The following is a 21,424-nucleotide window of genomic DNA, read 5'->3' as shown; positions in this document are numbered from 1 at the left end:
GGGGAGGAGGCAGAAATCTTTAATAAATAAATAAATTAAAAAAAAAGAAAAAAAAAACAAACTGCCTAGGCTCCCACAAAGCCAGTACGTGCAGTAGGATCAAAACCCAGTGCCATTGTTCTTGACTTCTCAGCAGTCCTCATTGTCTGCTATGTTCAGCCAGCGAGTCCGGTTTTATCCCAGGTTTTTTCAGACCCAGGCCAGCTGGCCTTGGTGAGTTCCCGATAGATCATCCCCATTGTCTCAGTGTGTGGGTGCACCCCTCGCGGTCCTGAGTTCCTTGCTCGTGCTCTCTCTCCTTCTGCTCCTGATTTGGACCTTGGGATTTTGGTTCGGTGCTCCAATGTGGGTCTCTGTCTCCTTTCATAGCTTGATACTGAGCCTATAATTCATGATCCTAGAGAAGCTAATTAAGAGGGTGAACCCAAAGAAAAACATATCGTCAACCTCTTGGATATTAACCTTCATCAGGCAATGTAGGAGACAGAACATTTTTTTAAAAAACAGAACCGAACGAAAACTCTGTCCCCAAACTCTCCCACAGGCTCCGATGGTGCTGAGGCTTCTGTGGGCGGTACACAAGATCCCAAGCTCGCGACACTTGTGGCTCTCTGGGAGAAAGAGCCCAGGAGAAGCCTGGCAGAGAGTTCAGGGAGGTAAACTCAAATCCCCAAACTCTCCCGCGAGTTCCGGTAGTACTGAGGACTCTGTGGGCGGTACACAAGACCCCGAGCTGCTTGTGCACGCAAGCATTACGCAAAAAGAATGCGCATGCCCGAGACCTAGGGGCTGTGTTCACGCCTGGCTGGCAACAGGAAGCAGATGTTTGAGTAGGCGGTGCTGGACTTTCAGTTCCGGTGCACCATAGGTCTGTTCGGAGGCCGCTTCCTGCGTGTTTTTCTCCGACCTGGACAGTGCTAGTGTGGTTGTTCCTAGGGACCCCATGGCCGAGGGGGACGTAGGGAGCGACCAGAGGCAGGTGAGGCCCCCCTGGCAGGGAACCGCGGTCAAGGTACAGCAGGTCATGGCTTTATGGGGCTGTGCGTCCTTTCTACCGCAGCCTGTGAGCCCGGGACTCGTCAACCATTAGCACGTGACTATTCTGCCTCCCATTTTCCAACATTAGGCCTATTTATTATGTCGTTGATTTTGAGACAGTGTCACTCTGTATAGCTGTGGCTGGCCTAGAGCTCACCATGTCAACCGTGATGGCCTGGTACTCAAAGACATCTACCCGCCTCTGCCTCCAGAGTGCTGGGATTAAAGGTGTGCGCCACCACACATGACTGCCATTACGTTTTAACCCCGAAATTCTTTAGCGCTTTGAGGTAGTTAGCAAAAAGAAACAAAAAATAACCCTACTGAGTCCTGTTCCCAAATTAAAAACGACAATAAATCTAACAAGCTGATTGCGGTCATAGCAATAGTATCAAAAAACCAGACAGCAGTGCATGCTTAGAACAGTTGGCCTCATAAGACTCCTTTTATGTTAATTGTTAATGCCATAAAAGGTAGTGAGAATAGGTTTATCTGTGTATGTTCATTTGTTGACTTTTTAAAATCAACTTTCAGAATGAGGAAATTGAAGCAATGGCAGCCATTTATGGCGAGGAGTGGTGTGTCATTGACGATTCTGCCAAAATATTTTGTATTAGAATCAGCGATAACATAGATGATCCCAAATGGACAGTTTGCTTGCAGGTATTTTTTCTTCTTTATAGCTGTTTTCCAGTCAACAGTATTTAATATATAGCTGATGTCATGTGTCTCTTTATGATTATTGCAGCATGGATTTCTTTCTGGATTGCCTTTGCTGATTATTGTCATGATTATACAAACATAGATATTTAAGTCTCAGGTTACGCTCAGGTCATGCTTTTTTTGTTTGCAATCTTGTCTTTATTTTTCTAATTATTTAATCTGTTAATCTATTTTCAGACTTGAGTTATACTTCCTTTTGTTACTCTAATCAATAACAGAAGGTTTAGATCAGGAAAGGTGGCTAATATTTAAGAGAAAGACGGTTATGAAGAAAATTCATAGAACTATATTTGTCTTGTTATTGAAATTTATTTGTACTTAGACTAAAAGATTAATTGTGACTTTGTATCTTAGCGCGTATTCTACAACTGTGATAATTTTATGTAAAGAATGCGAATTGTGGATTTTCCAGTATTTGTTTCCACAATATTGATTTTAAAAGACATGTGTTTTTCACAGACTATCTTTAATGGTATTTTATAGGGTTCTTTATTTTTACTTGGATAATGAAAATTAGCATCAACATTCATTGGAGTCAGGGTATATAGTGCCCCTGTATCTGTTTCTTAGTCATTTCTGTTCTTCTTAAGTTTCTTTTGTTTTTAATTTTAAAAATGATTCCTATTTATTTATTTATGTGCATTGTTGTTTTGCCCACATGTTTGTCTGTGTGAGGGTGTCAGATACCCTGGAACTGGAGTTACAGATAGTTTTGAGCTGTCATGTGGGTACTGGGAATTGAACCAGGGTCCTCTGGAAGAGTGGCTGGTGCTCTTAACCACTGAGTCATCTCTCCAGCCCCCTTAACCTTATTCTTAACTTTCATTCTCTTATAGTTTCTCTGCCAAGAATTACCTTCCAAAAACATAAAGAGCCTCTCTAACAACATAGTTTTGTAGAACCATGAATAGTAAATAAACCAATTGTTTGTCTTCTGTCTAGACAAATTAGAAACTTGTTCATTGGCTGACATTATAAATGTAGTTGCTTTTCAGCTGTCATCAGTGTAAGCAAATTTGTTCTAAAACTTGCTTGTAGGTGAATTTACCGAGTGAGTACCCAGGTACAGCACCGCCCGTTTATCAGCTGAAGTAAGCTACATTTTTACCTTTATACTTTTATAGAAATATTTTACTGTCAAAGATAGTTTCTACACAGTCATTGTGTGTATACAAAATGCTTTGTTTAAAATGAATATAGACAGTAGAAACATCTAGGTTAGTATAGAGCATTTTACAGAATGATGTAAAACACATTGATGTATGGTACTTAGTAAAAAAGAAAGTCTGAGTTCACAGTGGTCAGGAAGCTGCAGGACTGTGTTTAGAGATGGGGAAGAAAGCCTTCCTTGTTGTTCAGCTTCCTAACCCAAGCTCCAGGGTGCTCCAGGTGGTCACACCTGCTTTCTCCCTCTGCTGTTGTTGAAGAACCACATTTTAGTCGTCCAAGTTTCATTGGCAGGGTCCTGATCTGTTGATGCTGTGACTTGTAACCTATGTCACCTTTAATGCTATAGTTTAGAAAAGTCATGGGAACAGAGTTGCATAAATTGGCTATGAAAAGTTGTATCTACAAGTGTTATTTTTGTGTGTATTTCAAAACTATGCTAATAAAACTAATAAAAATAGTTCTGTATTTTTTTATCTAATTGCAAATGATAGAGAATGCTCTTAAATATCTTTTCAGAAAAAAAGCATTTTTACAATCACACATCAGCTTGCTTACTTGTTGGACTCATTTTTAAGAGTTACCTATTAGTTAGTCTAGCTTTTGGAGCTAAAAAAAAAAAGGTAACTCCTGGCACTGTGGCAGACATTCCAAATCTGGAATGTTAAATTCTTGAGCAGATTCTGCCACTGATACAAATTTGGGCAGGTTTGTGGTACCCTAGGAACTCAACTTCTGGTTTTTTTTTTTTTTACTCATTAAAATTCAGTAATTTTAGTGTGGATTTTGCTGTGGTTTCTTGAGCAGATTAAATGAATTAAGGTCAATGAAAATGTTTTAATTTTGTATAGATCTAAAAAAATTAATGAATATTTCCAATATTCATCTAATTCTTGGATAATTTTTAATCTGTTTTATTCAATCTTAGTGCTCCTTGGCTGAAAGGGCAAGAACGTGCAGACTTGACAAACAGCCTTGAGGAAATATATACGTAAGTAAGCGGCAGGTGGCTTTTCACCAACATTCTGCTACTCATGGCTGCTCTGGGCTTTACAGGTGGCTTTTCACAAACGTTCTGCTACTGATTGCTGCTCTGGGGTTTCTTGACAGATCTGCTCATACTTTTCCTGAATCTTTTGTTTGGCTCTTTTATTAACAAAAACATTCACATGAAGCAAACTAAAAGGTTAATTACATAACTTCACATGTGCATTTGATAGAAAAATATGGTAATATTTAAAGTTGGAAGATGTAACAATACTTATTTGGCTTCTGAAGACAAGTTCAGAGATGCGATTCATATACCATAATTATTCACCCTTCCAAGTAAAGGAGTAACCTTTCCCTAGAGTGAAACCATCCTGCATTGCCAGCCTTTTATTGAGCTGCTGGGTAGGTGACAGCGTGGGCTTCCTTCCCCTTCACTCTGCTGTGCTGTCAGGCACCACCATGGCCTTTGGAGAGAAAGAACTCCATTTCCATTTACCCTGGTATTTCTTCTAAATCACTTTCTATTTTCACCCCCGGTATAATTGTTTTCACTGTTGGGGTAAAGAATTATGAGGTAGTAGATTTGATCCCCAGTAACACACACACACACACACACACACACACACACACACACACAGATGAATGTGTACCTGCATAATATTAGCAGCCTGTTGGGTTATCTTTAGGCTGTTTTGGTCAAGCTTCTGGAATTAGCTTTTTAATAGCATGCTTTCTTGTGTTTATTTTTATACTGATAGAATGAGGATGGTATCATGTAAGGATTAAGTGATATCCATGTAATATGCTTTATTTTGCGCACAGTATTAGTTTGTTAGCTGTGCACCACTTAAGTGAAACTCTTGTGCTAATTTACAGAGAATAGGTTTATTTCATGTCACAGTTTTGGAGATTCCTATCTGTTGTTGATCAGTCCTGTTGCTTTGGACCTCTCAAGAAGCAAGTGTGTGGGAAAGCAGAATTTCCTACTATGAGCTAGAGAGCATAAACAAAGAGGAAGATGCAGGGGCTTAGTAGACAAGGCTTTCAGCTTTGTTCAATTTAATCAGCTTCTGATTCTATAAAGGCTTTCATTGCGGCAATGAATGGCAAAAGTTTGAAGACCTGTTTTTGTTTTGTTTTGTTTTTTTAAATAAGTCACACTAACTCCTAGTGGATAGTTAAAAGATAGAAGTAGATTCTTGTTGCAGGAAGAGACAAATATGTAATTTTTAAATTAGAAGTGTAATTCTTCTAATACAAATATTTCTGTATTTTATTGGTAGACTTTTGGAGGTCTGTGGTAGAAATGATTTCTGCTTGGCCCAGATAACCTCATACCCAGTGTGCCTCTGCACTGGCTTCTCAGGGCAGCAGTCTTACAGAATGCCAGTGCATGGACGCAGCAGCTATGCAGTTCTGCAGACGTGCTCTCGCTGTGTCTTCCTGGGGAGCCCTGTGAGGAGGAGACATCTGAAGTGAACATTGAGTTGTTGTGGGAAATTACTAATTGTTGAAATTCTTCCAAGGTATTTTTTTTTCAAATGCTGAATGAGGAGTCTGATGTGGTGACCCTAGTCTGTGAGCCCAGCACAGAAACAGATAGGAAGAGCGTGGATTCCAGGTAGCCTCAACTCCATAGTGAGTAGACATACTGACTAGTTTGGGCTGCACACATTAAGACCTTGTTTTAAAGAATAAAATTTGAGCTGAGCGGTGGTGGCGCACGCCTTTAATCCTAGCACTCGGGAGGCAGAGGCAGGCGGATCTCTGTGAGTTCGAGGCCAGCCTGGACTACAAGAGCTAGTTCCAGGACGACAGGAACCAAAAGCTACAGAGAAACCCTGTCTGGAAAAAAAAAAAAAAAAAAAACAACAAAAAAAAGAATAAAATTTGAATGTGAGTTTATATTTACAAAGGGATGATTTTCAAGTTTCAAAGAGACTAGTGAGTGTTAACTGTGATAATAAGCATTTTGGCACTTACTGTGTATAGTGGGTATTACTAGGGTGATGGTGATGAGGAATTCACTAGAATAAGAGTGGGATATAGATCTTTATATAAAGCTGCGATTTTGTACAGAAAATGGTTACCAGCACTAAGAAAGGGCTGATATTATTCTGCTCCCTACCGTAGTCCCAGAACCTCAGGCAATGTAGCCTATATACTGGAGGCTCTAACATAGGGAGGGCTCCCTATGTCATTGAGTCTTGTGTTTAAGCCTTCTAGTTTGAAGATTCACCCAGAACAGACAAACCTTCAGCAGTATGTGCCTGTGGGTTTTATACAAATTCATCCCATAGACTGTTGGTGTGTCCTTATCATTAGCTGTTTGATAGGGGAGCAAAATGCAGTTGACTTGAGCTTTGAACCTTGGTTCTATGTTCTTATTTCAGCTCACGCCTTCTTAATTGGTGGACTAGCTAACTGATCTCTGTAAATTTGTTTTCTTGTCTCTATAAGGGGGGAAATCATGGTGCTATCTTTGGAGAGTTCTGAGTATCAGCTGTGTTGTTGTATATAGTAACCTGGGACTTGGTGTACACTTAATCCATTGGATCTTGCACTGTCCACAGAAGAGAGATGCGAATACCATTTAAAGTTCTCTGTCTTTACAAACCTCTCTGGTTGCTGTCTGTTCTCGCGACAAATAAAGCTTGCAAAGGGGTGCAGCAAAGACCGATTTAGTGCCAGAAGCTAGGCTCCAGGGAGATGGCTGGGTTAGATGGTCTAGAAAAGGGATTGTTTTGTAAGTTTCCTGTGGTGGCTCCTGATGAGGATAATAATTTTGAGGGAGGTTTTGAAGGAAAGCAGTAAGGTGTTGCTATGACATAGTTTGGGCATTTCTGTAAACACACCCCAAAGCTAACAGAGTTAGCATCACTCCCTAAAAACAAGTTACTTGGTCTTTATTTTATTGATGTCTTATCATTTAACTTCAAAGCTCAAAACCTATTCTTTTTCTCAGTGATTTGAGATGAATTTAATTATTTGAGGCAGCCACATATTTGAAACCAAAATGAATCAATTATGCAATAGACTAATTTGTCAAAAAACATGTTATGGATATAAAGCTGTTGAGTTCCATGTGTTTTAGATCTCTTAAACTAAATTCCTGAGAGAATCTCAATATATTCTGTATACAGATGTCTTGTTGAAGGATTTGTGTCTCAAACAAGTAGATTGAATTGTTCAAAGAGTCGAGTAAAGCTAGTGGTGATCAGATACAAATCCTAAAACCACTCATGGATCGGAACAAATCATGTCTATACCTGTCTCATTTGTGTAGTTCAGATTTAGACACTTCTTTCCTTTCCTTGAGTGTTCTCCTTAATTTAGTTTTAAGTAAGATATAATAATTTTGGAGCCATTTAGAATCTTTAATGCTGATATACACAATATATCAGCATTATGTTACTCAGACATAAATGTTGGTAAACTTTATGTATTTGGAAAGATATGGTTAGATTTTATTATAATATCTTAGGTTTATAATTGTAAATAAATATTTTAAATTTGAGATGTGTTTTTGAAATAATGAATTTTATCCCTGGATTTTGTTTAGGCAGAATATTGGTGAAAGTATTCTTTACCTGTGGGTGGAGAAAATAAGAGATGTTCTGATACAGAAGGCGCAGACGGCAGAGCCAGGTGAGACTGCGAGTGATGCTTTATTTGGAGTAGTTACGTTTCCGTACGGGTGTTATGACTGAAATTACACCTGAAAAATCCATATTTTGGTTCTCTCTCTCTCTCTGTGTATGTGTGTTTGTGTGTGTGTGTATCCCTAGAATGTGCTCTGTAGACCAGGCTGGCCTCGAACTCAGAAATTTGCCTGTCTCTGCCCCTTGTGTGCTGTGATTAAAGGCAGTGACACTATGTCCTGCAAAGTTTATGGATTTTCTATCACAAGAAGTTCCTCTTGAGAGTTCACTTACTCAGGAAGTTATAGCAGCTTCTTCTCTAAAGTGTCTCTGTGGGTTATACTTTTAGAATGTAGAATTTTGTGGGGAAAAAACTTGAATCTAAAGTACATTCTTCTTGAATCATTAAGGTATTATGATCTTAGTAGAATTCCTCAAGATTTGGACATATAAATTAGATATTAGTCTTAAACAAATCTAGTATTCATCAAAAAATAACTCTGAGAAGTATTTTGACTAATATTAGGATATAGAATTTAATTTTAAAGTAGGCTTTCAAATGAGATATAATTCACACACCATGATTATTCACCATTCTGAGTAAAGGAGTAACCTTTACCTAGAATGTGAAACCATCCTGCATTGCCAGCCTTTTATTGAGCTGCTGGGTAGGTGACAGCGTGGGCTTCCTTCCCCTTCACTCTGCTGTGCTGTCAGGCACCACCATGGCCTTTGGAGAGAAAGAACTCCATTTCCATTTACCCTGGTATTTCTTCTAAATCACTTTCTATTGTCACCCCCGATAAAGTTGTTTTCAGTGTTGGGGGAAGAATTATGAAAGAGCCCTGTGGCGTATTTAGAATTTTAAAATGAGGGTTGTTGGCAGAGAACCAATTGTGTTGTATGTTAAAGTTGATAGCAGTGTATGTGTTTCCAGATGACTTTGTTTTTTTTGTCATTTTTCTATAGAAGCAAATATTTTTACTGCTTTGTTAAAAATCAGAGAGGAGTGGAGAGAGTGGCATAAAGACACTGATCTCTGTAACAATGTTGAAGTGTTTTCTTTGACTTTGGATCCATGTTTTGATCTCACAGCACTCAGAGCATGAATGACAAAGAGTAAGTCTCTAACAGTCGAAAGACCCCGCGATTTCGCCAGTTTGTCTTGGAGAGTTAGGCTTGCTGGAGAGTGGAGCATGTCACCAGTTCAGAATCCTGAGCTCCAGCAAACTACACTCCTGCAGCAGTGGCGTGCCCTCCGTAGCTGCGGCTCTGCAGATTCTGAAGCTGTTTAGTGTTGGAAAGTACTTTAAAACTTTATTTTAAAGTTCCATTTGAGTCTTTTTCTTTAAAATGTTTTTGGACTGGGAATGTAGCTTAGTGTTCGAATATATACCTAGCAAATCCTGTGCCCATTTTTTTTCTATTCTAATTTTTTTGTAAAAGTAAAGAAACAGCAAACATAAAACCGTGTTAAAGAACTATATTAGGGTAAGAGTTAGTGACCTGGGCCTTGCTTGTCAAGTAGTTAGTCATTTTATTTCAGTATAATTTTGTTTTTTTCTACAATAAAATCTTTAAATTTTTTTTTTTTTTTGATTTTTCGGGACAGGGTTTCTCCGTAGCTTTTGGTTCCTGTCCTGGAACTAGCTCTTGTAGACCAGGCTGTCCTCGAACTCACAGAGATCCACCTGCCTCTGCTTCCTGAGTGCTGGGATTAAAGGCGTGTGCCACCACCCCCTGGACTTTCTAAACAAATGTCTGAGCATATGTCCATATGTGTGTATGTGTGTGTGTGCACGCACATGTGTGCACAGGTGCATGTTTGTGCACACATGGAGCCAGAGGACAGTGTTGGATGTTATCTGCAGAAATGGCATTCTTCCTCCTGAAATAGACTCTCATTGGCTTGGAGCACCCCAATTGGGTTAGGCTGGCTACTCAGTGAGCCTCACGCGTCTTCCTGCTTCTGCCTCTGGATCAGTGGGAAGGACTCTAGGGACAGAATTCAGGTCCTCTTGCTTGTGTGGTAAGCGTTTTAATGACTGAGTCCCACTCCAGTCCCTTTTGTTAACTTATATAGCCTTGACACTTCTGAATTTTCTGACCACTTATTTTATGGAATGCTGATGGTTTGGTCTTGACAGCTTGTGACTGCAGTGAGCTGTTTCTGGTGAGAGCACCTAGAAACAATACTGTATCTTTTACATGCAGCACAGTGAGAAGTTTCTGACTTCAGTTTGCTTACTAAGTGCTTTACAGCACATGACACCACACCAGGAAGTTCATGAGATCAGTTTGTCTCCTGACTACCAGTGTTTACCTCGATCCTTATCCACCAATTGTTGCCACCATAAAGTTAGTATGTTGGGCTTCTCCAGAAAACCAAACCCCATACTGTATGCATATAGAGCTTTATTTTGAGGGATTGGCTTGTACAGGTATGAGCACAGTGTAATTTAATGTTGCAGTTTATGTCCAAAGATAGTCTGCTGGGAGAGTATCCTCCTATGGAGGTGAGCCTTTTTCCTTAGCATGGATGAGGCTCCATTGTGATGGGGGACAGAGATGCTGAAAGAGTATCCTCCTATGGAGGTCAGCCTTTTCCCTTAGCGTGGATGAGGCTCCATTGTGATGGGGGACAGAGCTGGTGGCTGTAAATGTCGATCCCATCCAGAACATGACCTCATAGAAACATCAGTAATAGTGTTTGTTCAAAGATATCCACGTTAGGGCCTCACTAAGTTAACATGTAAAATTAATCATGGTAGTTAATGTCTTTCCTTTTGTGTGGGGAGAGGTGGGTTTATTCATTTAATTTACTTATTTATTAATTGGTGGGAAAAATAGGGCTTTGCTATGTTGCCCAGTACCCAGGTTAACCTCAAATTCCCAAGCTCACATAATATTCTTGCTTCCTTCTTTTAAGACTATAGTTTTGGTGGAATGTTCCGTAAGGCCCCGCTGAGGCACTTCCTTTTCTTCTTTCTGTACTGGGGATTGAAGCAGGGATGTGCCATGCAGGGAGTACCCTGCCCCTGAGCTACTCTCCTTCCCTTCCTGTTCTTTCTTGAAAACACTCTTACCCGCAGTCTTAGTACCCATCAGTAGTCTTATCAAAAATCACTCTGATTTTTATCTCATGGCTAAAAAACCCCTCATATCCTTCGTTTATTTATTTCTTAGAATTCTGTTGTAAGGAAAATCATGTTTTATTCTTTTGAAGAATGGTGTATAGAGGTCAGGATCCAATTTTTGCTTCTTTTCTTTTTTTAAACAGGTTTCACTATATAGCTCTGGATGACCTGGAACTTCTTATGTAGACCAGGCTGGCCTGGATCTAACCAAGATCTGCCTGCCTCTGTCTGACTTCCAAGTGCTAGGATTTCAATGATTTTGGTAGGTGTAATTTCTTTTTAGTTTCATGGATCAATCATAATGTCTCATATTCACGTAGGCCCAGATGTAAAGAAAAAAACTGAAGCGAAAGATGTTAGATGTGGAAATAACCTCATTGTACAGCGTCAGCGAGAAAATGCAGTTCAAACATTGGACTTGAACATCAGTGAACGTGTACCAGGTATGGTGTTTTTAACTAGTTCCTCTGGAGGAGATCTTTCTAGAGAGACCTAGAAACGGGAAAGGTTAATATGTGAGGGAGTGCTTGCTTGCTTTCTCATAGATGTTGAAATGTGTTCCCTTCCTTTTGGTTAGCAGCAGTCAAGACAGTTAGGGTCTTTACCATAGTTCATTTATAGTGATTCTTAAAGTTGTTGAAAAGGTAGAACAGCTGAAAATCATTGCACTTTTGTGGGATACTGTCTGGATATAGTATTATTGTGTTAAATTCCATTATATGACATAGGAGCAGTTCTATTAGAAAACATTATATTACAGCCACACAATATAAAGCCAGTCAGAGATTTCCCAGTCCAGAGGTTGGCCTACATGGAGAAACAAGTTGTGGTGTAAGCATTTGTCAATCTTTGGTCTGAGGAGCCCTCTACTCTCTTAGAAACTAGATGCTGTCTCAATTTGAACTAGTACAGCAGTCCAGTATTTGAGTGCTGGATTTGTAGCAATGACAGTGAAAATCATTTATTTTTCTCTTACATACAATACATTTATGAACATTTTACTAAAAGTTTAATTTTGGTAGGTGATTATTCATGCTGCTTTTGTTTAGCTTTTCCATACAATATTTTTTACATCCCAGTTCTTTTCCTTTATAGCTGATTTTTTAAAAGGTAAATTAATTCTTTGACTTTATAGAAATAGAAGAATCGCCTCCCGTTGATCATGGCGTTCCTATTACAGACCGAAGGAGCACTTTTCAGGCACATGTGGCCCCCGTAGTCTGTCCTCAGCAGGTGCGTGACTGTCCTACCCACCTTGACCCTCTTCCACCAGTGTGGTCCTGGGATGGTTTTGCAGCGACACCTTTCTTCTCACTCTTACGACTTCACATGAGGAAAGTATCATTTATTTGTTTTCCCACTCCCAAATTTCTGTGACCATGAGAGATTTGCTTGTTTTTGCTTTTAAAATTGTATTTAAATTTTGATTTTTTGCTGAGGATTAAACTAGGTCATTTCTATTCAAGATAAGCATTCTACCACTGAGCACCAATGTTAGAGCTGTATTTAAATTCTGACTAGATCTTACTCTTTATGAAAATCTTTTCTTAATCTTTAAGAAAAACGTGTTACTATAGAAATTCATGATGCTTACTAGCTGGTCAAAAAGAATTATTTGTTCTACTGAATATGTGAAGCTAAGTCTTTTTTACTGTTGCCTGATGAGGGAGAGCATTTGGGCCCATATGCCAAGTCCAGTCTTCCACATGTCGTTTCTTGGTGTTAGTCGACCTTATTCTTACAAAGGATGTAAATGACAACTCATTCTTCAAAACCTCTGTTTGTAGGTCCTTGTCTCTCTTCTTCTTTTCAGCAGGGTCTGTCTTTATGATCTAGCAGAAATTTAACTGTTCTGATGGGCAAGGCAGTTCCAATTTTACATAAACCGCAAACAACAGGAAAAGTTACAGTCCATTGCTCACCCTCCAGGGGTAGCTCCTTCCTTTGGACTCTGTTTCTACTCTGACCTCCACCCCTTTCCTTTTCTTTGCAGTGCTGGGAATCAGACCCAGAACCTCACATCTCTATGCCAGTGCCCTATTGCCCCAGCCCTCTAAGCACCTTTGAAGCATTGACTCTTAGGAATAGAGTTCTTTTTACAAGGACTTTACTCTCAGTGTCTGGGAGGGGACATTTCTTCTGCCTAGATGTGTGCTCAGGAGGACCGCTTTTCCACTCAGCTGACTGATCTTCTCTTGTCCTTGGCTTTGTTCATATCCCTCAGGTTCCTTCTCACACACTCTAATTAATTTGCCATCCTGGACCCTCTTCTCAGTCACAGACCTTTAGACTGTGAGCTGAGATTGTCTTTAAGACGATTGCCTACCCTACTGTATTGATCCCCAGCCTGCAACTTGAAAGTGGTAACTGATGACAGCAAGTGCATAGTATATGTTAGACTTGGCCTCTCTGAGTTCATCTCAAGTGGTTTTCAGTATTTCTCATGAGTTTGTGGCAATCTGACTGCCTCTCACTCTCTTTTCCAGCCAGCCTCCTTCTCACAGAATTTTTGCTGATTTCCATTGCAAGGGAAAAATCTAAACTCTAGCCATTTGTTTAATTCCTAATGTACCATTAATGGTGCTTCTCACCTCTTCTTCATATTCTTAAGGAGCTGCATGCAGCATTTCCTCAGCCTCTCTTCTTACTCCTTACAGGGTTGACAGGAAATTCAGATACCAGTTAATGCTGAGTCTTGGGTAGACATTCATAACACATACTCACTCATATTCAATAATTTTACATTTATGTGGAAATATATCTCTTGTTGATTGGAAATTTTTGTTTTGACTTTGCATTTTTTTTATTTGTTATTTAGTTATTTATCCAATCCTCCTATTCCTTGCATTTGTCCTCTGAGTGAATTTCTTCCTTATGCTCCTTCTTCTCCCTTGCATTTTGATGCAGAAGGACTGTCACTTCCAAGGGCTGGCTCAGGACTCCTCTGTGAAGCATGCTTGATTCCTAGAGAAAGTTGTGATTTTTATCACATTGGGAGCATGCTGTACTGTACACCTATCATAAGAGTGGGCACACTGAGGAAATTTCAGAGCTAGCTTCTGGAAATGCTTGCGTTTACATGAAAAGTTCTCTACCTGAGGAACACATTCTCATATATTGTGCCTTAGACATACAGACTAAAACATCTGTTGGTTATTAGTGCTCAGGAAGTGTCTGCCCTATTAGATCACTTCAGAACTCAGTGGACCCTTTAAGGAACTGTTGTGGTATAAGGTTTATATGAAATCATTTTAATTCTAATTTTCTAGCATTTAGAGAGCAAATAAAAGCCATATTTGTTTATATCACTGTTTTTAAAGGTGAAAATGGTTCTTGCCAAGTTGTATGAAAATAAGAAAATAGCCAGTGCCACCCACAATATCTATGCCTATAGGTAAGTGACTGTCAGTCTTTAGACTATGTAATTCATAAACAGTGCTTGGGAAATTATGCATGATTTTGAAATATAGCTGTTTTTTTATTATACTGGTAGACCTGTGAAATATTTACACACTGCAGGAAGAGAGACAGAAGGAGGGCACGGCTTCTGCTAACTGCCTTTGCTAGTGTTTGGTGTGTGTTGTCTTTTCTGTGAGATGCTAACTCTTTTCAGTACTATAATTTGTGTCCTCTATTTTTAATTGATAAAAATATTTTCTATATTTACTTGATTAAAAATTGTTTCAATGTCTTTGGGTTCTACACCTCAATTTATTTTGCTGTTTCTTTTTCATTGTACTTTATCTGATTTTCACTATTGTGAAGTAAATCTGGCCGACATGTTTTGAACATGAATTGGATTATTTCTGCAGAGTAGCTTTATCACTTCTCCTTGTGTGCACATGTGTGGAGAGACATGCTTTTCTGAGTGGAGGCCAGAGATCACTGCTGGGTGAGACAAGGCTTCCAGATAAGCTTGGAGCTCACTAGTTTGGCTAGACTAACTGGCCAGTACATCCTCATCCCCCCTGGTCTTTGTTCCCTCAGTGCAGGGCTACAGGGACACATTGCTACCCCAGACTTTTCCGTGGGTGCTGGAGTTGCAGACTTAGGGCCTCATGCTTGTACTGAGCTGGTAAGGTGCCTACCTTCCAGCTCCTCACCTTTTTAAAAAATGGAGTACAGATATAATTAAAAGGAAGAAAATGATTTTATAGTAGAATTATCAAAAAGTATGAATACTTCTGAAACTTGATATGTATTTCAAATTTTCCCAAAGGTTATTTTAAATCCATTTATACTCCTATAAATAACGAGTTGAGAGCTTTTGGGGTTTAAGTGCATGTGTAGCTGATTTGCGAAGACATAAAGAACATGGTTATTTTAAATCCATTTATACTCCTATAAATAACGAGTTGAGAGCTTTTGGGGTTTAAGTGCATGTGTAGCTGATTTGCGAAGACATAAAGAACATTGAAAACATACCAAATGGTAAGAGTTAAGATGTAGCTTAGCCCTAAAGTAAAGCAGAATATAGATAGATGGAGTTGGTATAAATTTAAAATTCAGTTGAATGTTTATAAAGTCTAGGTTAGCCAGACTTTAAATTCAAAAGATTCAGTTTGCGTAAGAGAGTTTTTCCTATTAGTTGCTTCACATCTTAAAAAAAAAAGATTTACATGCATATGAATGTGTGCCCTCTGAACAGTATCTAGATAGAAATTTAATGTAGCCCTTTTTGTTTGCTTACTTGCTTGCTTATTTATTTGTTTGTTTGTTTGCTTGGGTAGGGTCTCATATAGCCCAGGCTGACCTCCAACTTGCTTTATTGGGTGTTAAACTGATCCCACTTTTACCTTCTAAGTGTTGGGGTCACAGTCACTTACTGCTATGTCCAGCAATATATTAAAACTTGATAGCTGGATGAAATGAGAGGAAGAAAATAAAACATTCACGTACGCTGGCCTTCATCTCCATTTTTTCATTCTGTGTGGTCTCTTTGAAGACAGGAGTGTGCTTCCTATTTCTTGCATATCCCCTTGCAGGTCCTGTGGTATAATGCCTTGATGCAGTATATTCTCTGCAGCCAGCTCTCTGTCACGGCTCTGCATTAACTCACAGCTTTCAGGAAATTGCATGTGTAAATTCTCACAAAAGCAGTACTTTAGTAAAAAGGGGAAACCGCTGGGTCCTAGTGTCCCCGTTGTGAAGATGAGCTTATGTGCCCAGCCAGCCACAAGAATGCCTCAGACAGAGTACAAGAAGGATTTTAAGATAAATATGTTAATTTCTGAGGTGGTCATATTGAGGACTAACATTTATATGACATATTTATTATACTTCGATGGTTCCAAGTATAGCCCTTTCTGTATATTTTAGGATATACTGTGAGGACAAGCAGACCTTCTTACAGGACTGTGAGGATGATGGAGAAACAGCTGCTGGGGGCCGTCTTCTTCATCTCATGGAGGTCAGTATAGAGCTCAACTCTGAATGTGCACTTACAAACCTTAGAGTTTTCCAACAGACCAGAGCTCCACTTAGGAAGAATGATGTGTGGTACTGGTCATAAACATTGATTGAGGAGCAATCTTCACCACTGGATTGAGTCAGAGTGCCAAGAGTTAATACCGAGTGTATTCTAGGAAAAAGTGCAAGATTGTCTGCATCTGTGGGAAACGGCTCCTTGTTTCCTTGCAGTGACTTCCCTGCGTCTCTTCTCTTCTGTCTCTGTGAAACTTCCTGTTAGTTGGTTACTGAAACATGGGGTAGATAAAGGATGTTTCATTGTTAAAAGTTAAATTGCTTTTCTCTTTTTATGTTCTGAGCCATTTTCTTGGCTGTCTTCCAAAGGTTTTTTTTGTTTGTTTGTTTTGTTTTTAGATTTTGTTAACAGGGTTTCTCTGTGTAGGTCTGGCTGTCCTGGAACTCACTCTGTAGACCAGGCTGGCCTTGAACTTAAAATGATCCACCTGCCTGCTGGGATTAAAGGTGTGCGCCACCACTGCCTGGCACAAAGTTTGTGTATTTTTAACAACCTTGCATTTAATTTTCTTAAGCAATATTTTCTTCCTTATTAAAAATAGTTTCTCCTTTCTAAAAAAATATTTTATGTATATGGATGTTTGTATGCAGTATGTCTGTGTACCATGTGCATGCAGTACCTGCAGAGGCCAGAAGATGTGATTGGATCCCCTGGAACTGGAGTTTCAGATGATTGAACTGTTATGTGGGTGCTGGGAATTGAACCTGTGTCCTTGCAAGAACAGCAAGTACTCTTAATGACTGACCCATCTCTCCAGCTCCTGTATTAACTTTTTTCCTGTTTTTCATAGGATTCTTATTCAGTTTTTACAGAGAAAGTAGTTTTTGTCTGTGTGCATTCATCTGAGTTCCTTTATTGAACTGTTTTAGCCTAAGTTTTTCCAGGTCCATTTTAGTTTCTCTTCCATCCTGCTGCTTTCCTTCATGCATCTGGTGATCGCAGATTGTGCATTAGCTTGAAGAGTGGATTATTTTTTGCCTCAGTAGTCACTGTGGTCTCTTTTATTCCTGTATGTGGAGTTTGCTTTCTAATGAGGCCTTTCTCTTAAGTAGGAGCTTTGTCTTGTATCAGATGTGAACATTGGTGGCTTCATTTCAAAGGCCACACTTGTCACGTGTCACAGGTCCTCTTCTATTTGGTAGTTGGTTCAGGTTTTTGTTTGTTTTTGCTTATGTTTCTGGTAAAAACAAAACAAAACAAAAACAAACCATAGCTTTCTCTGACTGATGGTTCTAAAGTTAACAGTTTGAGATTATAGAACACTGTATTGCCCTACCAAATTTCCTTTGTCCTAACTTTTCCTTCCTGAGTTGTTAGAAACTACTAAGTGCATGCTATTTTATATATCAGGTATTTCATTCTTTTGTTTGTTTGTTTTTTGTTTTTTTTCGAAACAAGGTTTCTCTGTGTAACAGTTCTGTCTATCCTGGAACTCACTTTATCATCAGGCTCTCCTCAGACTCAGTGAGCTCCGCCTGGCCTGTCTCTGCCTCCCATGTTCTGGGATTAAAGGCGTGCACCACCACCTGGTGGTTATTTCATTCTTTCAACTCACATTTGTACATATCTATTTATGTGTTATTATGCTTCTGACAATAACAGATTTTGAATGTGAAGAATGTCATGGTGGTGGTATCCCGTTGGTATGGAGGAATTCTGCTAGGACCTGATCGTTTCAAACACATCAATAACTGTGCCAGGAATATACTGGTAGAGAAGAACTTCACAAGTTCAGCTGTAAGTAGCTGTCAGTGCTGTGGCTAGAGCTTGCTATCAGTGTAAACGACAAAAGGGAAATTAAGGATGGATGAAAATATTAACATTGTATTGGTAAAGCTATTGAACTCGGAAGCTGAAGACCTAGACTTTAGTCAGAATGTGGGAGAATCTAATTTTATCTGTCTGGTCTGTAGAGTTTGGAGTAGAAAAAGCTGAAAGCCCTTTAAATACTATCCGAGGTCCAGAGAGCTGTGAGCTCTCACACTGAGAAGTCGATGTCAAGTCCCCAAATCCTGTGTTGGTTTCAGAGTACGTGCTTCCCTGACATGTCTGTAGATGTGTTCTTTATATGTTGAGTTTGTTTTGCTTATACTTTACATACGTTCATAACTATTTAGACTTGGAAGAATGGCGATAGATGGAAATATTATAGTAGACTATAAGCCAAAGTGTCTTCAGGCACAATGCTGATGCCTTTAAAAGTACTTATGATTTTCCACTTAGAGCAGCTGTGTGGTTGCTGTGAGGGCCTGTCTATACATGGTGCTGCATTGACTGCTTTCTTTTTCAGGAGGAGTCCTCTAAGAGTTTGGGAAAGAAGAAAGTAAAGAAAGACAAGAAGAGGAGTGAGCATTAATACTTGAAACTGTATAAAATGTTAATTTTCGAGTCATATGTACACATTCCACAGTGGTTAATGAACACGCAAAGCTGACACACATGATAGCTCGAGTCAGCCACCATCATGGACACCAGCATACTACGTTTCCATCTTTGGTTCTATCATTTGCCGGAAATAGAGAATTTAGGATCTATTCCCATGTGTGTCAGGCTTGTGCAGAAGAACTGACACAAGCTTAATTACCACTCCCTGTAACTCGGAGGTGTACCTGAGCTGACTGTACTTCAGTGTACTTCAGTGTCAGGTGCCTTCCGATGACCATTAATGCCTGGTTTCTTGTGGTAGAAATTGCCATACTGTTGCGTAAACATGCTTTAGTGCTCCCTGTAGCTTATTAGAGTGGGAGCTTGTTGATGACTGACATCTTGGAGAGTCTTTTCCTTGTGATTTCACAAGCTTGTCATGTTTCATTTTGTAGTGTTTATCATGGAGTAATAGATTAAGTAAAAATCCAGAAGTATTCATTTGTGATTATGTGCCAAGTGTTTATCATGAGTGATGAAGTGACATCCAGAAGTATTCACCTGTGATTATGTGCCAAGTGTTATTCCTCAGTATTGTTGCAAATTGGTCGCAACAGTTTGTAAAATTTTAAAAAGTGATTTTTTTTTTTTTAGTTTCTGCCTTTTGTTATAATTCCTGTAGTAGAACATAGTGAGCCAAGTCTCTGGGGCTCTTCCATTCTGCAAGTGTGTTGATGAAATATTACAGTGTTGCTGGACAACCTGGAAGCCCCTTCTGTTTGTTCTTCCCTGTGCTGTGCCCGACATAGGGACGCTGAGAGAATAATGTAGAGGCGGCAGAATGCCACGGATGCGGGCTGAGAACTGGACTAGTTTGATGCACACTGATGCGGGCTGAGAACTGGACTAGTTTGATGCACACTTGCTCCACGGATGCGGGCTGAGAACTGGACTAGTTTGATGCACACTGATGCGGGCTGAGAACTGGACTAGTTTGATGCACACTTGCTCCACGGATGCGGGCTGAGAACTGGACTAGTTTGATGCACACTTGCTCCACTCTTTTAGTTCTGTGGTTTTTGCTGGGAGGTGGAGGGACAGATCTTTTCATTAGAAAAAGAAGCTTTTGTCTACAAATTCTTGGCAAATCTCCCTTTTGAAAAGTGTTTTATTTCTTTAATTTTTTTTCACTTGCATGTTACTTGTAAGGAAAAAGACTGGGAGTTTCCCTTTGAGATGTAGGTAAGTTGTGCGCTGTTATCTTTCAGGCAGGATGCCAACAATTACTAAGTTGATCAAGTGATTACGTGCTGTTTGACTTCCCTCCCAAGGATGGGATAAGAAGTTAGGAAGCAGCTTTGGGATGGTACTGGAACGTGGAGCACGTCAGGTTGAGCAGATGTTTTTCTTTACCCTTCAACCTTGAAAGATCCACACCCTCACTTGGTATTTTAAATAGGAATCCAGGACCCAGCTCTACACTAGAGTGGGTTCTGAGACAGAAGTCTTATTTTCAACATTATTTAATGTTGTAAGTTATCGAGAATTATAGGATGACCTATATGTGTGTATTTGGAGCACTTAACCTCTGTTTCCATGAAATGCTGAGTATATCCTATGTATTAACTTACGGAAGTTAAACATTATTTGCTAAAGATAATTTCACAGTCTTGACATTTCAGACATGTGAAAAGCGGTAAAAGCACTAAGATTTATGCTGCAGGCGGAAGGAGTAATTTTTTTCCAGCATTCTGGTTTTGAGTTTATTCCCTGGTGTTTTGTCTAAAATGTATTAGTGTTTACAGAAGACAAAACATTTTTTATATCTCTGACCTCATTTTCCTTCACTTAAAAAAATGTTGTTTTCTTAATTTTATAAGATTACTAACAGTGTTTTGTGGGTTGAGCTCCTTAGCCTTCTTCTCTTCAGATGGGAGGAGATATCCCAAATTCCTCAGTTCTAATACCAGAAAGTACATAGTTAACACTTACCATCAATACAAAATAATGATAACATATTTTTCTCTATTAAAATAGAGAAAAATAATTTATAGAGAATTTTCTAGTTTTCCAAATAATACCTTTCTGTAGCCAGGCATCTGCTGTGGTGTTCTCTGTATTATTTTAGTTAACATGGTCTTCCCGTGCCAGTATAAAGGCAGCATCTACTTTGATGGGCATTAGCTGCATAAGGAGGTGTCTGTGTGCCTCAATACAGGCTGCTGGGAGGAAATTAGTTAAAACCAATCACAGAACAGATGAAGCAGATACTGTGTGCAGGGCAGGTTCAGTGTATTGGGAAAGCTTTAACCACATCCAGTTCACTAAAGAGATAACCATAAACGGTGTATTCAGTTCTTATTTTTTTCTTATGCATGGTTTTGTATATATGGTTATTTTTCTTTCCATAAAAATGGTATTAAAGTATATATACTGTTTTTTATCCTGTACATTTCATATCGAAGTATATTGTTAACATTTTCCCATATCAATAAATATTCTTCTATGGCTTAACTTTTTATGATTGCATTGTATTCTGTCTTCGGGTACTTTGTAATATACAAACTCATCCCCCAGTTGTTTTCAGCAAGTTTTTTCTTCTTCAGATTTTAGCTCTTAGAAGCAAATGTGAAGTATTGTTTCATTGCATGAAACATGGGATTCTTCATGACGGACTTATATATTCTCACAGTACTTTGTAGAGTAGCCCCGTCCTTATTCTCATCACTATTAGAAAATGCTTAGAGTATCAGTTTTAAAAAAAGTGGGAAAATAAGCTGTGTGGTTAATAAAATTCCCAGTGTCCATAAAAAAGTGCCATTATAGAAGCCCTTTGTACCATAACACAGTCTTGCCTAGTAACAGCATCATATAAAGTC

General features: G+C 39.2%; 1 protein-coding gene across 2 annotated transcripts; it reads left to right on the top strand.

The window, feature by feature from the left end:
- The first annotated feature begins 842 nt into the window (after positions 1-842).
- Positions 843-21,059, top strand: Impact (impact RWD domain protein). Of its 2 annotated transcripts, XM_075969271.1 has the most exons (11): positions 851-979; positions 1,573-1,701; positions 2,800-2,852; positions 3,857-3,919; positions 7,481-7,566; positions 11,017-11,139; positions 11,832-11,929; positions 14,017-14,090; positions 16,016-16,106; positions 17,784-17,918; positions 18,472-21,059. In XM_075969271.1, exons 1-11 carry the CDS (start codon positions 944-946, stop codon positions 18,535-18,537), a joined length of 954 nt encoding a protein of 317 aa, XP_075825386.1. In that variant the 5' UTR covers positions 851-943; the 3' UTR covers positions 18,538-21,059. The 2 variants fall into 2 exon arrangements, with proteins under 2 accessions (XP_075825387.1, XP_075825386.1); XM_075969272.1 differs by lacking the exon at positions 1,573-1,701 and having other exon boundaries at positions 843-979.
- The last annotated feature ends 365 nt before the right edge of the window (positions 21,060-21,424 follow it).

Source organism: Microtus pennsylvanicus, chromosome 4, assembly GCF_037038515.1.
Source record: "Microtus pennsylvanicus isolate mMicPen1 chromosome 4, mMicPen1.hap1, whole genome shotgun sequence".
In the NCBI taxonomy this organism is placed as follows: domain Eukaryota; kingdom Metazoa; phylum Chordata; class Mammalia; order Rodentia; family Cricetidae; genus Microtus; species Microtus pennsylvanicus.
This window is presented reverse-complemented; position numbering and strand designations above follow the sequence as displayed.

What these genes read in the sequence shown, in the direction of transcription:
- Impact (XM_075969271.1), top strand. Translation starts at nt 944, where the DNA reads ATGGCCGAGGGGGACGTAGGGAGCGACCAGAGGCAG. An exon ending in CATCAGTGAACGTGTACCAG is followed by an intron (nt 11,140 to 11,831) that starts GTATGGTGTTTT and finishes TTGACTTTATAG; the next exon opens with AAATAGAAGAATCGCCTCCC. An exon ending in CACAATATCTATGCCTATAG is followed by an intron (nt 14,091 to 16,015) that starts GTAAGTGACTGT and finishes TGTATATTTTAG; the next exon opens with GATATACTGTGAGGACAAGC.